Consider the following 13,952-nt stretch of genomic DNA (forward strand, 5'->3'; position numbering starts at 1 on the left):
TTATATATGTATATAAAATATTTATGATACACAAAACTTTTGTTAGGGCATGTGCATGTTGAAGAGAAAAGCGACACGGAAAGTCATACACATGCATGTGAGCACACAAATGTTGCAAAGGCAGTGAACCTTGCCAGAAATCAGAAATTGTATTTAAAAGCAGAGTCTGAAGCAGTTTTGAACTCAATTGAAACTATGCTTGCTTACAAGATTGAGGAATGTGGCTTTATTTGTATTGTATTTTCATAAAAACAAATAAACAAAATCACCTGAGTAAACTTTTGCCACCCCCATCCCCTATTTTATAGCTTTGTGTGTCTTAAAATGGAGCATTAAAAAAAATATTATAGCATGGGGTGTATAGAGACCTAAGTCTAAGAACAGTGGAAAAGTGGTAGAAGAGTAATAAAAGCAAAGTGACTACGCAAATGATGTTGAAAAGGGGCTAAGAAACTACTTTGTCCCTTCTTGGTCTGAATCAATTGGAAATTGAAAGGGGTAAGGACAGGTGAACGTATTCCTACCAACTATGAAAAAATGAACCCACTTAAACTTTACTTCGAACACCCAAACAAAATTTTAAGCTCCTCCCTTGAAGGTCTATTCCAGGTCATCCCTTTACAGAGCCGTACTGCCTCATTGTCACACACAGGCTGTCCAGAAGCTGAATATGTAACAAACATCGCTGACCAAACCGTAATTGCTGTCCTGTGAGGGAACAGAGCTAAAATGGGGGAGCAGGAGGAGCTCAGCTCTGGGTCTGTGGTGTGTTGTACCAATGTCTGGGGGTCTCTGGCCACTCGGTGTGCTCTGCCCTGTCTGGTGTGTGTTAACGATCTGTTTTCACTGATGTAGCAGGTACATGAAGCAGTTTGCAGAGAAGCATGCAAGGCATCTGGTGACAAAGCTGCACACCGTGCACGCCCACATGCACTTACAGGGTAACAGCACTGCTGTCTGTGCACACATGTTCTATCAAGTAAGTGTCCTGCCAGTGGCATAAAAAGCTAAGAAAGGTAAGAGTGTAAAAGCTTCTGTTCTGCACAGTTTTATAATTCATTATTTCATCAGTATCTTTCCTCTGACTTCCGTGTTGTTGCTCCTGGCTTACACCTGCAAAAGTGAAAGCAGAAGAAGGAACTGGGTGTCTGTACTAGAACTGTGCATTAAATATAACTACGCCTACCAAGCAGAATTGCCCTAGGTACAAGTGTTCACAGTTCCCTCAAATCTCTTTTATAACACATATCTGTCCTTGCATGCACTAGGGGATGGAGAACATGTAACTGTATTACAAGACTGCTCCCCTTGTTGGTTACATGATCTTGTTTATTAGAGAACATCCATTTGTTATTCTGAGTGAAAGTATTTACTCATTAAGTTAATTGGGTGGCTTGTTTTTATGAATGCTGACCAGGAAATGCTGCAGCACCAATGAGAGTTTTTTGTGTAGCTGCAAGATTTCTTTTTAGACCCATCTTACACTACAGGGGTGTTCAGGAAAGGAATGATCTATTTGGAAGAGGAAGTTAAGAAGAAGTTTTTAAAAAATACTTTTTTTTTTTTTTTATATCAGATGTGTTTGGGGATAAAAAGTATGTGTCATAGAAGTTTTTATTCTAACCGAAGTTACAATATCTGCAGCAGAAGCTGCCACGGAGAAAGCTCTTGACAGATTTTACTGTGCTCTGCAAAGCGCTGCATTCTCTGGTCTCTGTTCAGCAATACACCATTTTTTTTTTTTTAACCTTAAAATTAGCTCTGCTAAAGTAAAATTAACTTAAAGTACATAGTAAGTGTTTTGTTGAATAGGAAGCCAGGGTGCTCAGCACCTTTGCCAAGGAACCCACCTTTGAGGGATTGGTCCCTCATTAAATAGCAAGTGTAAGGAAAGAGGGAGAGGGCTACAGATTTTTGACTGGGTGGTTTAATTCAGCTTGGTGTTTTACAAGTAATTAAGTGCAACACAAGTAGAGCCACAAAATCTACAAGAGGACATCTTCTGTGGAAGCAGAGTGAGAATTTCTCACAGACAAAATATAGGGATATTTGGGTATTTTCCAGGCAGTGTAAAAAGATGAGAAATGTGCATAAGGAGACTTTTGCCACACATATTTCTAGCTAGTGCTTTTCTCAACTGTACATCATACTTCTCTAACTAACTAAAACTTAAAAGAGAAAGAAAAATTAAATACACTGTAACTTCTTTATGCAGCAAGAGGAGGGGTTTCTTAATGAAAAGTGGGGTTTTATTGGATAGGGAGAGAAAACATTTATTTAAAGAAGAGCCATCGATACTCTTTTCTATACATTAAATGCAATCCGTACTTCACAGAGTATATTACAGGGGTGTGCCTTGTATCTGTCACACACCTGCTCACTTGCCTAGAGACACAAACAAGGCATGCCATGATGTCAATCCCAGAAGCACCCTTGCACGTGGAAATACTCTACATATTCCTGCCAAAGTAACCCTGGACCCTCTGGCTGGGTTCCAGTCCCACCCCAGCTGTCTGTGAAGTCATCTGCGATGGGCCCCTATAATCTTTAGTTGAGTTTAAATTCTTCCCAAATGAGTCAAATAATACCAGAAAGTCAAAAAATATGCATCTGGTGGAAGAGCCCTGTGCTCAGGGTGTTAAGAGAGCAAGCTAGGCCATTCCTGTCTATCATGTTCTCATCAGTGTTGTGCATTCTGCGCATGGTTAACAGTTTTGGCAAGGGAGATTTGCAAGAAGCATCACTTAAGGGAAGGGCTTTCAGCTATCTGACTACAAAAGCTCCTACTTACATTACTAAAGGTTTTTGGTGATCAAATACTTTCAGTAAAAACTTTAATATTCACTTTAGAAAACTGAGTTGCAATGCATGCTACCAAAAGAAAACTCTTTTCTTGTGGGAGAAGATCTCTGGATTTTGGATTTTCTTGTTCCTTTTGCTGTCCAGTAGACTTGTGCTTTGCTGCTGTTGTTGCTTGTGCAGCTCCAGTAATGCAGCTGTTGAGGCTGGATCCATGCCGGAGGAGTTTTAACTCATGTGGAAACGGTGCTCCCCTCGAGTTATGTGGGAAGAGAATTCATACCTGTCCTGGCTGTGGTAGCCACACATGTTGCACTCGAAAGGATCGCGGAACCCGTGGCAGCCCATATGGATTGTGTACATCACATGATCCAAGAAAAGGACTCGACAGTGTTCGCACTTGTAAACTTTCACTTGCTCCCCATTGCTGCTGATCACTTTGAAAGCATCCTGGGAATTGTCAGTACCTGCCCTCAAGACATCATATTGCCTGCTTTCTTCTTTAATGGATATGCCATTTCTTGCATGGGGACCTATGTGATTTGTCAGGTAAATTAAACCACTGCGTTCCTCGTTATTGCTCTCGGTATCTGTTGAGTCTTGGCAGCTGTTGCTGGGAGAGGCATCCCGTTCAGAGGAGACAGATTTGGCTTTGGAAAGCAGCAACAAGTTTTCCACTGCGCTGTCCTGAGCTGTGTGGTTGGAGCGAGCCTGATTGTCCCCGAGAGGTTTGTGGAGCTGATACATGGGGCTGATGACGGGCACCACTTCAGAGCCACCTGGCGGTGTCTGGACGAGGGGGCGCAAGGACTCTGCCCCCAGGTAGCTGATGGCATTGTTAATGGCCTGGTCTATGACGTGCGTCTGCATTATCTCATTCTCCTTCTCATAGTTGGTGGTGGCATCATATGGAAGATCAGACAGGCATTTCTCACCTGCGGTGGAAAACAGTCAGGAGTTAGACCATTCGTTCCTACATAATTAAGGAGATGATTACCATGGACTAATCAAACAACAGAACTGATCAAATCCACATGTGAAATTCACCTGTGGTATTCACAGATCTCTAATATAGCTGGTCAGAAAACTGGTAGGTTGGTGCTCTTTTAACCTGGAAAATAATCTGAGCTCTTTGGAAAACCAAAATGGAAGAAAATAGATTTTTAAAAATAATTCTATGGGGACTTGTGGGAGCTACAGATTGAGTGCTTCATCCTTGCCTTACCCTGTCTAACTGAACTCCCTCATCTGACTGCTGCCGTGAACTGGGGCATACCTTTGTGGCTAGTGTACCAGCACAGTTACAGGGAGCCTGGGCTTTATACTTCAGAGAATGAAACACATTACCAATTTTTCCCTAAAACATTACACTTTTTAAATTGTAATTACAATGTTTTAGTTTTAAACTTTCCGTTTCTTACAACTAACCCATATCACTAACGTGGTCATATGTAATTTCTGAAAGAAACCAACAAAAACTTAACTTTCCATATTGCAACCCTCCTCCCACGCATTGTTTTTTAAACAAGCCATACATTAGACACATTATGAGAAGGTTCACATGCTCTTAGAAATTTTGTGTCAAAAACATTATAACCTACAAGAGCAGGGAAGAACCATATATTTTTCCTATCAGGTAGAAAGGCATGCACAGAGCAAGATTCTTACTGCTTCTAACCTTGACTCTGATTTGCAATGCCAAAGCTAAGGGGTACTCTTTATTTCTTAAAATCAGATCGCACTAATATATCTCTGGCTGGATCCCCGCATATTGAATGTTGAATGTCACTATAATTTCTCAAAATATGGTCTGAATTTTTGGGTAGACCTGTGTGGTGCTGGGAGTTGGACTTGGTGATTCTGGTGGGTCCCTTCCAACTCGGGATATTCTGTGACATACTATGATTCTATGATTGAAAATTTCTGGACAGAAAGGATCAAGAAAAACATAGAAGGTAAAAGTTAGTAAGTGGAAGAAACTATTTAAAGGCACAGACACTGATTTTATGAACCTGAACAGTATTCTCAAATGGTGTTTGTAAACCATCAATGTTATTAGGCCCCTAACAAACCTGCACGGATAAAAAAGGGAGAAAAATCCCAATATATTCCTAGGGACTACCAGTACCACATCATGTACCGTCTGGATAGCTTTCCTAGCTCTGCAGGAAATCTTTGGAAATGCAATGAGAGCCATAAACATCTCTATGAAGTCTGTAGTGCTGTCACCATTTCCTAGTCAACATGACATTTAATTGCAGACCTTAGAAGATTCCCCTGTCCTTTTTCTTGAAGACCCCAATATACAAATGACACTATAAAATGTATCTTCATTTGCCTAATAAATGCTAATAGGAGCATGGAAAAATAACCAGAAGTTCCCCAAATTAATTCCTCAATGATTTCCCACCCAGTTTCTACTCGAATATTCAAAGCCAGTGAAGAGCAAAACCACAGCCTAGAAAACTTCTGGCATGACCTATTGCAATGACAGGCCTCAAGCATAGAAAGTCCTACTGTCTGCCTTTCCCATGAGGTGCAGTTCCATACCAGTTTGTCCATGCTCTGCAAGCAGAGAAAGAAACACTTCTGGCACTACATAAGTTTCTATAAGGGATGCAGAGTATGGGCACTTTCTAACCGTACTGCACAAGCTTCTGCTTCCTCTTGTTTCCTTTCCCTATCATTCTGCCAATTTGAGCACCCCACTACTGTGATGCATATATGTTTTTTTCAGATTTACTCATTCTAGTGGTATAGTTTTCAGGCAGAGTTTGAAGCTCAAGATTCAAAATAAGAGTTGTGAAAGACTCTTGATTGATATACAGAAAAACTCTCCTAATAAGAACATAAACCCTTGACTCACGGGGGAAAAAATGAGGTCAAGATCGTTTGTATTCAATGGACACTGTATATCACTGAAAATTTGGACTGGTTTTCATTATACACAAAATTCTGGGCATCTGGAAACCATAATTTTAATAGCCGTTTCTTGGGTAGTATTTGCTTTGTGTAGCATAACTAGCTGGTACTTGGACTGAAAGCATCAAGTACTCGTAAGAAAAATTTGTTTCCACACAGAACTGTCTGAAAATACACAAACTTGAGGTAGGCAGGTATCATTTCTACATCTGGGCAAAGCCGATAATACTTGCATTCATTAAAAATAATAGCTCATTTCTGTGGTTATTAGAGCATAAGTAAATTAAACTACTAATGGTTTGATGCACTTCAAGCTTTGCACTGTTCAGAGTTCTGCAGCAAGTACTTAAACAGTAACACAAACGCACTCAGCGCATGTGGACCTTTTATTTTATTTTTTTTACCACTCAGTTTTCTTTGCTGCCTATTGTTTTAATGTGATAAACATGTGTCAATCTCACCTGTCGTTCCCACTCTCTAGTTTGGAAGGCCCAGTTCTGTTTTCAGGTCTGGGAACTATTCCAGTTTGCAATACATAGAGGGCATCGTGAACACTTTTGCTGTCAAAGAATTTTACAGATAACTGGCTTAATTTGGTGAACAATCTCACTTTGGATAGATAATGGATTTAGCTGTGAGAACAACAGGGGAATCGACAGACAATCATTCTCTTATGCAAAGGATGCCATTTGCTCCTTCTCCCTGTAATTCAGCATGGGGATTGGGATGACACAGTAATCTACAGGAACAATAAATATGTTTTATTACACAAAGGTCTCCTGACCAGCTGCCCTGACCTCATGTTAATCAGGAATTTACCTATTACATGAGGCAGCAGGTGAGAATGGGAAAGGAAAGGATTTGAGGGCATTTCCCAGCCAGAAAAGTTTATACTTTTGAAGGTTAACATTTTTCCATAAATATCTCCTGTCAGCACACTGTCTTCCTACATTGCACCCTGAATAACTAACTGACAGAAAACTCTGCTCTCTTAATACTCATAGTTAAACTGGCTGCCTTTACCATTTCTCAGGGTGAAGAGAAAAAAAGAGAATGAAAAAGCTTGTCCACACCCACAGTTAAATTGCATGTAAGATGCTTGCTAATACCTTTTAGATTTTAACCCTTCTGGTCTTCCTGGAGCTTTCATAGAATTAATATATTTGCCTAATACAGTCAGTTACTTGGGAGTCTAAAGGAACCTGGTTTGCCTCACATGGTGGCTATATTTTTTAGTAACTAACTCTACTACAAATTTTGTCCTTCATTTTCTGAGCATAAGCATTTTTTATCCTTGACGACCTCCTGCAATTTTTGCTTTGGGACTTGAACGCAATCTTGGACTTTGACTGCAAACTTTTTGTTCCAGCTGTAGCTGAGATTCTCCTTCCCTTGTCTCAAAAATACTAATTTTCTGTTCATTCTTGTGTCCTCACTGAAGAATGTTTATTTGCAATTTCTGTCACATAAATGGGTTTAGTTTTGCCTTGACTTTTGACTGAAGACCTTTATAATGTGTGTTTTTATAAAGACTTCAATTTTCTCTGTCTCTTATAGAATAAATAAATGAATGTACAGAGAATTATAAAAGAATCTGAGTAGACATGAGTATATGCTATCATCAAATTTCACATGTTATTACTCATTTAAGACTAATTCAATATAGCTGATAAAATATTGTCTGTGTCTGACTGCTACAGAACTGATCTAACCATCATTTAGCAGAAGGCTTAACAAGCAGAATAAAATAGGTGTAGCCTCTGTTTTTTCATTGTTAAGACAAAAAATATGTCTACTAGGTGCAAACAGCCATGATTTTTTTGCACTATACTTAGAATTTATCCAACGTTATTTTCATTTAGATATTATTCTCAGAACTATATACATTTATTTCCACAATCATTTTGGGCTGTAGAAATATACAGACTTTGTGAAGGGGTGAAGAGCGTTATCCAGGCTATGCTCAACTATTCATGAATGAATTCACATATACCAGCATGCCCAGATCTGGATCTCATCTAATAAGATAATAAAATAATCCTGAAATTGTAGTCCCAACAGAAGACATTCATAAAGCTGTTTTCAGGTTCTTAAGGCAACCTCAGGAACCTGGGTAGATCTTGTAAAGATCTGGCTCATAAGCATTAAAAAAAGAAAGACTTAAAATAGATCTCCAGATATGGGAATTTAAACTTGCAGAAATGTATAGTGTACAGCCAGCTTGGCTGGCTTTTTCTTCCCCAACACATTGCTGTATCTGCTTCTATAGAAGTAAATATTGCTAATTTAGTTAAACAATTAAAATCATAAAGCAAAAGTAAAAATCCTGTGAGTTTTGTTGGGTTTTTTGTTTTGTTTCATTTTTTAGGAGACAGCAAACGTTTAACTCTTACCAACAAATTTCTGAGGCATAGAGCTCTTACGTTTGGCGACGTTACTTGCTAGTCTATCCAGCACGAGGGATCTTTCTGACCCTATCTTGCACAGGTCTTCAGCCATTTCACTCTGGTTAGTTTCCTCTTTTATGACTGAAATCAAATGACATCAGAAGGGTTAGGCACGCTTGTTCCATGTTAATGGAACCATCGTCTTCAGGTTAAAGTTTCTTAGCTAATGTCTTCCAGCTCTCAACCAGTTCCAACACGGAGCTCACCACTGCAGACACAGGTCAGTTCTGACTGTAACAAAGTCCCTTACGCTGATTAACCTCTATACACATGTTCATGTTTCCCTTGTTCAGGATACAGAAACGAGACTGCAACTGCAAGGCATCTGCCTGTATGTAGCTCAATCACTCTGCCCTTGATATACAGCCACTCTGCACTGCTCTGCGAGGCTCTGACGTTATACTGGACGTGAAGCAGCTCGTCTTTTCACCCTCCCGCTGTCACCCCCACCTCTCACAGTCGAACAGCCTACGTGATTACCACTTCTTTAGCAGGAACAATGGACAAACTTCAATTTTCGACTTTAAATCACAATTTCAGCTAAACTGCTAAAGTCACATCTGTAGTGGAGCGCTGATTTCTGATACTCAAACCTGTTTTATAACTTTCTGCAGCTGCTAAGACACTGTAGAATTAGAAAGGAACTTGGCTGTGAGGCTCTAGAGCAGGGAGACTATTTCACTACATTTCACTTCAGTATTTTCCTGCAGAAACAGAAGGGATATATGAAAATGAACCTGCGAAACAATGGCTAAAAAATACATGGAAAGGTGTTTCTGACTTCCAGCAAATAATGAAAAGGTAATATGTTGTGAGATCACACAGCACTTTTTTTTTTTTTTTTTTTTTTTTTTCAGAGAAAGGTGGGAAAGCAGTTAATTTTATTTTTACGTGCTTGTGAGTTACTATAAAAGGGAGAAGCAAAACATGGTTTTTAGACTTAGATTCCACACACTATTTCAACTAGGTGAGGTACTTTGCTACATTTTGCCTTGCTGAGAATTTATTATGGATTTATTCCATTTAGCTGTGAGAAAGGCTCCCAGAACCATTAGTCTGGTACTTGTCTGTTTCCTAGTAGTTGGGAAAATGCAGCTCCTGTGCAATATTATTTCGATGATATAGAACTGCCATAAAAGCAAAAACTGTAGAAGTTTCATTGCTCCTGAAAGATTTAAACATCAGGCCCTGGTGGATAACTGGAAAGAGCAGGAGAAGTGCCCCAGACAGCAATGGCTCACATTACCAAGCAGAAGAGCACACGGCTGGCTCTTGATTCACTGCTGCCATGACAGGGAGTCAGATGTAATGATGCCCCAGCTCATGAAGATGCAAAAGCCTGTGACTGACACAAGATGTGAATTAACAGCATTTGGTCATGAGGGTGCAGGATAGTAAAGGACATTGAAGCTATCTCATCAACACTGAATAACCATGTGATAGCATCTTGCACTGGCTAAGGCTTCCAGTTACTACTTAGGAAGAGACTTACCAAGAATGTTTAAAGCAGATTAGCAGTGAAACAGGAGATTGGATTTCTAGTTATAAAAGTGAAAGGATTGAGAAATATCTGTTTAGGACGTACAACGGTTCATTTCTCATAGTTCAAAAGAGGGTAAATTATATCTTCAACTTCATTCAAACTTTCAATATTACAACTTTTAAAACTGTTAATATATATAAACTTGGACAAGAAAATCAAATACTAATTTGCAGCCTTTGCAACTGACCCTTCTGACATTTGCAACTAACCTGTTAACTTTCTGTAATTCTTTGTTTATGAACTGAAAAAAACAAAACAAAACAAAACAAACACAAAAAACAAAAATTGTCTTTCCAAGTCAAAATCCACAGGTGCTTCAAGAGCTGTAATTGACCCTTTTTAAGCTTCATAAACTATTTTTTCTCTGTTACATATGTTTTTCCAGCTGTATCCCAGGCTGCATCAAAAGAAGTATGGCCAGCAGGTCGAGGGACATGATTCTCCCCCTCTACTCCACTCTCCTAAGACCCTACCTGGAGCACTGCTTTCAGCTCTGGGGGCCCCAGCTCAAGAAGGACATGGACCTGTTGGAGTGCATACAGAGGAGGGCCGCAAAGATAATCAGAGGGCTGGAGCACCTCTCCTATGGAGACAGGCTGAGGAACTTGGGTTTGTTAAACCTGGAGATGAAAAGGTGCAGAGGGGAAACCTTAGGTATTGGAAGCCCTCTCTAAAGGAGGCCTACAGGAAAGCTGGAGAGGGAGTCTTTGTCAGGGAGTGGATGGACAGGACAAGGGAGAATGGCTTTAAACTAAAAGAGGGGAGATTTAGATTGAATATTCAGAAGAAATTCTTTACTCAGAGGTTAATGGGGCACTGGCACAGATTGCCCAGAGAAGCTGTGGATGCCCCATCTCCAGAAGTGCTCAAGGCCAGGCTGGATGGGGCTTTGGGCAACCTGGTCTGGTGGGAGGTGTCCCTGCCCGTGGCAGGGGGGTTGGAACTAGATGTTTTTTAACCCAAACAATTCTGTGATTCCATGATTTTACATAGGCCTGATAGGACTTCAGCACACTTCCACTCAAGTCAAATGCAAAACGCCAATGAATACCTCCAAGAGAAGAGCTTCACATGGACACTGATCTCTAAAGAATTTTTCCATTAATTTCAACAGGTTCCTAATTTCATGCTGAATCTCCTTCTCTTAAAGAAAGCAATCAAAAAATAAAATATGAATACAATCTCTTGTTTCCCTTCTTACTCGTATTTGCTGGATCTTTCCCTTAAATAAGTACTTTCCCAATTACATTTGTTAGATTTACAAGCTGATGGAAACCTTTTACCAGTTTAGTTCCTTTCAACTGATTTATTTTTTTTTAATTTATTCTGCATGAGGTATTTTAAAAATGCTGTAAAAAGTCAACCCGCTGTAGCAGAATGTCAAATCAGATGCCCTAGAAAATATTTGTACCAACTTTTCTGAGTCTGGAAAAAGAAAGGCCTTCATAGCTCTGTATCACACCCTCACATATCGTAAGAATAGTGGCAGTATAATTACTTCATTTTCTAGATATAAGAAGAAATATAAGAAAAAATCCAGAAGGATGCTCACTCATTCTGAACTATTTCATTGCACATTTTCATCTTTGAGTTTATATGGGAAATAATGTAAACATTGCAAAATGGTATGTTGGTATGTATACCCAGAACTACCCTGTTTGCAGTGAAACAGAAAAGATTGTTTACAATGCAATATACTGGAAAAAAATAAAAGTGGGCAAGATTTATTTTTAGAAAAATAAAGGATTGATTTATTAACTGCGTAGTAATATTTAAAATTTTATTTTTAAGAGTGAAATCTTGGGCAGAATACAAGGGCTAAAACCAGAAGTTAATCCTGTATTTTTTTTTCCTAAATTGCAAAATCACTCCTATTATATCTAATGTGGATTTATGTGATGTTTTCAGTATATGCTAGGAAGGTAATTCTTCCAAAGCATTCATCAATATCCCAGGTTTGGTTTTCACCCCTATCAGATATTAGACATTCAATCCTAAGTTACTGTAAACTCTTTTCTGTCATGATTTGCTATAAACAAAGTTCTATCTATCTCTAAAACTATAATATTTCTAATTATAGTTTCTGATTCCTGACATCAATTTCATATGGACATTTCTGCTTACTAATTAAGTCTTTAGAAGTAGTTCAGCTACTAATTCATGCTGATTTACATGTGTTGCATGCAGGCATTTCAAATCCAGTGCCAGACACTTGAAAAATTGAATTCCAAGACAGAATACTTGCTTCTAAATCCAATCACCTTTTTGAGGAATAAGTATTGCTGCCTACTGTATATTACTTTGAGCTTTTCTATTTATACTTTCTCCATCCCCCCAATAAAATTAGAAGAGGCACTGCTCTCACACACTGTCTGCCAGACAGTTGTCAGTCACATTATGCCAGTTACCATTATGTGCATATACTTTACATTATTTGATGGCATGTAAAAACGTATTCAGGTTCTGTCCAGATGTAATATGAGGCATCATTGAAAATGGGTCAGAGAGAACCTTCCACTTTGTCATTTGACAAACTGAATAATATATACTGACAGGATCAAAAGGTGTGCAAGAAACATAACTTACTCAATGAGCTATAACCTGAAGCTCAGATGCTAGATATTACAATTAGCTAAAATTATGTGTGGGTACTTTCTGCAAACAATCCCATACAGATCCTAATGATCTTTGTTAAAAAAAAAAAAAAAGATCTAAGTCCCAACATATGCTTGCTTGCTGTATTTCTGGGCATAGTTTTAGATTCTATATTCTTCAAGAGATGGCCTTTACATTCTACATAAGACCAGTTTCTCAAAGAAGAGCAACAGTTCCTATTAAAACTGGTGGGACATGGGAAGACGTTGATGTAGGCTGTCAACATATTCTTACCCTTTCTGGACTTAGTAAGATTGGCTAAGTTAAATCCCTCTGGCTAGTTGTCCTCTTGTTTGGAAGACTGAAATGAAAGACAGATAGCTCATTCTTGCCATATGCAGCTCATTCTTGCCATATGCATTGGTCCCAGTCATCAAGAGAGCCCATTAAGATCCTGAGAATGGCAGGAGATAAGAAATGCTGCAGGAGATCCTCCAGTCCTACCTAAACCATTGATATTAACTAACTCATTATTAAGAACACACCCACAGATGTACTGTGATATAGGTCTCCAAGCAAAAGGAAGAAGTGTTGAGATGATGTAGTTACATTTTGGTCTTGAGACAGTGAACTGGAATGTTCTAGGTCTTGCAAATGTCTTAATATGTGTCTGACTTTCATTTTGGCTTTTTTTTTTTTTTTTGAGCTAAACAAAATAAGACAAAATCCAAATATTTACCAAATATAGAATAAATTCAGATGCAATATTATAAATATGGTAGTGTTTGGGTGTATGTGTAACATTCTGCCTCTCCGACAAAGAAAAGATGCCACAAATGGTACTACTGTTCCTTTTAAACTCTTTTTCTGAGTATGCGACAGTACACTGCTAACCCCCAAATGGATGCTTTTATTACCTGAATAAAGGTTGCTTGAGATACTCATGGTTTGAAGGTAGTTATGACAGCGTTCTTTATGTTCTTCCAAAGAGCTGCGCTGCTTATAGCTGCGACCACAGTATCCACACTTATGGGGTTTGCCAACTGGAGAAAATAAAATTAATTGAAAAGTTCAGATGAGGTATTCAACAGCATGTTAATACTGGTAAGAGCAAAACCAAACCAAACCAAACAACAACAAAAAAAAATACACCCCAAAAGAAACCCATGAGGTGAATTGAAGAAAGATTTTGTCAATTTTTAGAAAATAATGGAAAACTAATTGTATATCTTTGCATCAACAAGCCAATTCTGTGGGTGCTGCAAACTTATTTCAGATGATTCACATCAGATAAGGACTGTAACACTAAATCTTCCAAAATGACATCTATGCAAGCTAGAAACTGAGACACCTTCAAAGATCTGAGTAAAGTTATCCTAAAGCTTAGCTCCCACGAAGACTGTGAACAAGGAAGACCTGTTCATAGGTCTGTTTTTGCACCTGCCCATGACTGTGTATTTATTTTGCTGTAACAAGAATCAGCTCAACTCTTTTAGGACAATGATTGGTAGATTGTTAGATTTCACATGTTTCCTTGCTCTCTGCTTCTGGAAATTCAAGAAAAAGGACATGACAAAAAGTGTTGTTTTACACCAATGCAGATCTAGGCAGTTCCAGGAATTTCACAACGATAGTTGGGTTTCATG

At 38.8% G+C, this 13,952-nt stretch overlaps 1 protein-coding gene across 14 annotated transcripts in view; it reads right to left on the reverse strand.

Annotated features, from left to right (window-relative positions):
- Positions 1–1,710: 1,710 nt before the first annotated feature.
- IKZF1 (IKAROS family zinc finger 1) overlaps positions 1,711–13,952 on the reverse strand; it is a 71,305-nt gene continuing 59,063 nt past the window's right edge. For 8 of the 14 annotated variants that reach the window (XM_005022736.6, XM_027451765.3, XM_005022742.6 and 5 more), the window contains 3 exons: positions 13,224–13,349; positions 8,115–8,249; positions 1,711–3,734 (listed from right to left, as the gene is read on the reverse strand). In XM_005022736.6, the coding sequence (XP_005022793.1) occupies positions 3,028–3,734; positions 8,115–8,249; positions 13,224–13,349 (968 nt within the window). In that variant the 3' untranslated portion in view covers positions 1,711–3,027. The remainder of the gene's footprint in view (positions 3,735–8,114; positions 8,250–13,223; positions 13,350–13,952) is intronic. The other 6 variants (XM_005022743.6, XM_005022738.6, XM_072034926.1 and 3 more) reach the window with 2 other exon arrangements.

This window comes from Anas platyrhynchos, chromosome 2 (genome assembly GCF_047663525.1).
Source record: "Anas platyrhynchos isolate ZD024472 breed Pekin duck chromosome 2, IASCAAS_PekinDuck_T2T, whole genome shotgun sequence".
NCBI lineage: Eukaryota > Metazoa > Chordata > Aves > Anseriformes > Anatidae > Anas > Anas platyrhynchos.